The sequence below is a fragment of the Dacryopinax primogenitus genome (assembly GCF_000292625.1).
Source record: "Dacryopinax primogenitus strain DJM-731 SS1 chromosome Unknown DACRYscaffold_12, whole genome shotgun sequence".
Taxonomy (NCBI): Eukaryota; Fungi; Basidiomycota; class Dacrymycetes; order Dacrymycetales; family Dacrymycetaceae; genus Dacryopinax; species Dacryopinax primogenitus.
The window spans coordinates 687,840-690,420 of NW_024467209.1; the positions used below are offsets into that span (position 1 = coordinate 687,840).

General features: G+C 52.5%; 1 protein-coding gene across 1 annotated transcript; it reads left to right on the forward strand.

The window, feature by feature from the left end:
• Positions 1–1,367: 1,367 nt before the first annotated feature.
• DACRYDRAFT_53950 (glycoside hydrolase) lies at positions 1,368–2,581 on the forward strand (the record flags this gene model as incomplete). Its single annotated transcript, XM_040775218.1, has 5 exons — positions 1,368–1,611; positions 1,659–1,790; positions 1,840–1,952; positions 2,005–2,241; positions 2,303–2,581. The coding sequence occupies 5 exons, from the start codon at positions 1,368–1,370 to the stop codon at positions 2,579–2,581; spliced, it is 1,005 nt and encodes a 334-aa protein (XP_040627607.1).

Sequence of the window (2,581 nt, forward strand, 5' to 3'; positions counted from 1 at the left end):
AAACCGAGATGAACTGGAAGAGGCTACCGGCCAGACACCATAACGGTCGACCCCTGGCGCACGTGACCCCGAGGCCTTCCTCTTCTCCTCCCTCTTTAGGAGCGCTCTGGATGTTGCTTTCCGAAACGGACTCTGTTTCTGGATGAACTGTATTCCTTTCTACGCCTGACATGATTCACGAGGCATGCGATCTATAGGTAGTGCACACCAGTCGTCGACGCTAATCTGCACATAACCGACCTGCCGTAGCAAGCACTTTAGCCGCCCCTGTATCGCCCCTTTCTTCTTCGACGACGCTCTGCACCCTTCTCTTATCTCTGTCAAGTGGTTCTTGACCTTCATGTTCTACGAAGAAGATTACCGTCATCTTCTGTCGCTATCCAGCATGGCTGGATTCACGTGGCATCGAGGTGCTGGGTGCTGTTAGGGAGCCTTTGGCGGCACTGCCAATATCCAGCTGCTCGCTGTCGCTGCGCACTGAAACATTTGTCTTGATCTTACGATCAGCAATTCCACTCTGTGGAGGACGTGCAAGCACGCGACACCGTCGATTCGCATGTTACACTCGCCGTTCTCTGTGGAAGAAACGACTTTGCCTGCCGCATAACGCTCGCGCTTTGTTCGGCCCGTTGGTATCAAAGAACGTTCCTTGGTGAAGCGCCCATGCTTTGAAAACGTTTGGGGGTGCTTTTGAGCACTCGCCTCGTATGGTTGCCACTATATCCGGGCGACTTCGTAGTGCAAGACGCAACACGCGACCCGTTAAGGGGATGGACCATCGTAATCGGATTGGAATTTCTCCTATCGGTCAAATCGTCCTTCTCCAATGCCGCCGACCAGCAGCTCGACAACAATTGTTTAACAGCATATGTTTGATCATATGAACCCATCTAGCGGCCAGCATTTCCTATCATCGTGCGATGTCCTTCCGCTCCAATCACCCCTTGTGATCCATACCCGGTCCTCGAAGAATGGGTACAATGGTACATAATGCCCCGATTCTGCGCTGCTGGAAGGCCAAGCGACCCCAGATACCTCTGTATCCCCCTCAGCCTTCACGCTCGCTTACCACGATGTTGTCCACCTTCATTGCCAGTACTTTGCTCCTAAACACGGTCCTCCTCCCTGTCCTTGGTATCCCGGTGTACGGAGCTACCTCGAACTCGACCCTTCACAGGCGTCAGTTTAGCGGACCTCCCTACTTTGCTGCCTATTCGGACAAGGTCTGGCCTGATCTTGCTTATCTACCCTCGGTATACTAAGCTAAGTCATCTCCCAGTGGGTGACAGGGGCTGCACCTTCAGTTCAAGACATCTACGTGAGTTCAATTCCGTCTTCTTAGTGTCCTGCTCGTCATGTGACATCCCATGAAGGGCTTCAATGTCTTCATTCTCTCCTTCGTGACGGCCTCAGGTGCTGTTGATCAAGCGCAGAATTGGGAGGAATTGGATGCAACCACTCGCAGTACCATCAAGTCTGAATATGCCGCTGCTGGTATCAAGTTGATGGTGTCTGCGTTTGGCTCCACCGAAACCCCAACTTCTTCCGGGGACGACCCCACGGACACAGCGAACACGATTGCTGCCTGGGTGCAGCAGTATGACCTCGATGGTATGTAAACAAGCCTGTGGTGGTTTCTACTCCTAACAGTGACTAAGGAATCGATGTGGACTATGAGGACTTCACCGCTATGAATGCCCAGGATGGTAGTGCGGAAGCCTGGTTGACGACATTCACCCAGGCCCTGAGGGCTCAGCTGCCCGCCGGCCAGTATCTCCTTACACACGCGCGTAAGTACTCTGAGTTTTTACTTATTGCGCTCTGTTAAGGGATGAATAGCTGTCGCGCCGTGGTTCTGTGGTACTGCCAAGTACTCTTCAGGAGCTTACGTCACCGTCAACAACAATGTCGGCTCTCTGATCGACTGGTACAATGTTCAGTTTTACAATCAGGTACATCCGGACATTTATAAGCAATGCTATATCACTAACGGAAAGATTATAGGGAACGTCGGAATATACGACTTGTGCAGGTTTGCTGACACAGTCCAGCACGTCCTGGCCAAACTCGGCGCTTTTCCAGATCAACACGAACGGAGGCGTCGCGTTAAATAAGCTGATCATAGGCAAACCAGCCAACACTGCTGACGCGTCCAATGGTTACATGGACACGACCATCTTAGCTGGATGCGTGCAGCAGGCACAGAGTATGGGCTGGAGCGGTGGTGTTATGACGTGGGAGGTGAGCCATTTCTGAGGTCAAATATACGCATCCAGTTTCTGAAGTACTATACTACGTACAGTACCCCGATGCGGCTAGCCCTTGGATAGAAGCTGTACGTGCAGATTCATGGCCCGTGAGCGGTAGCCCGCCTCCGCCTGCCACGACTACAAGCGGAGGGGCTATGCCTACGTCATCAGCATCTGGAGGTATTTGTTCGGGTATCTCGGCTTGGTCAAGTGGTGTCGCGTATGTCGGGGGTAACCAGGTTGGTTTTCTTCCTTCTTCGTCCTCTTCTCTGGCTGATGATGTAACAGGTTACATACAACGGCGACCTTTGGACGGCCAAATGGTGGACTGA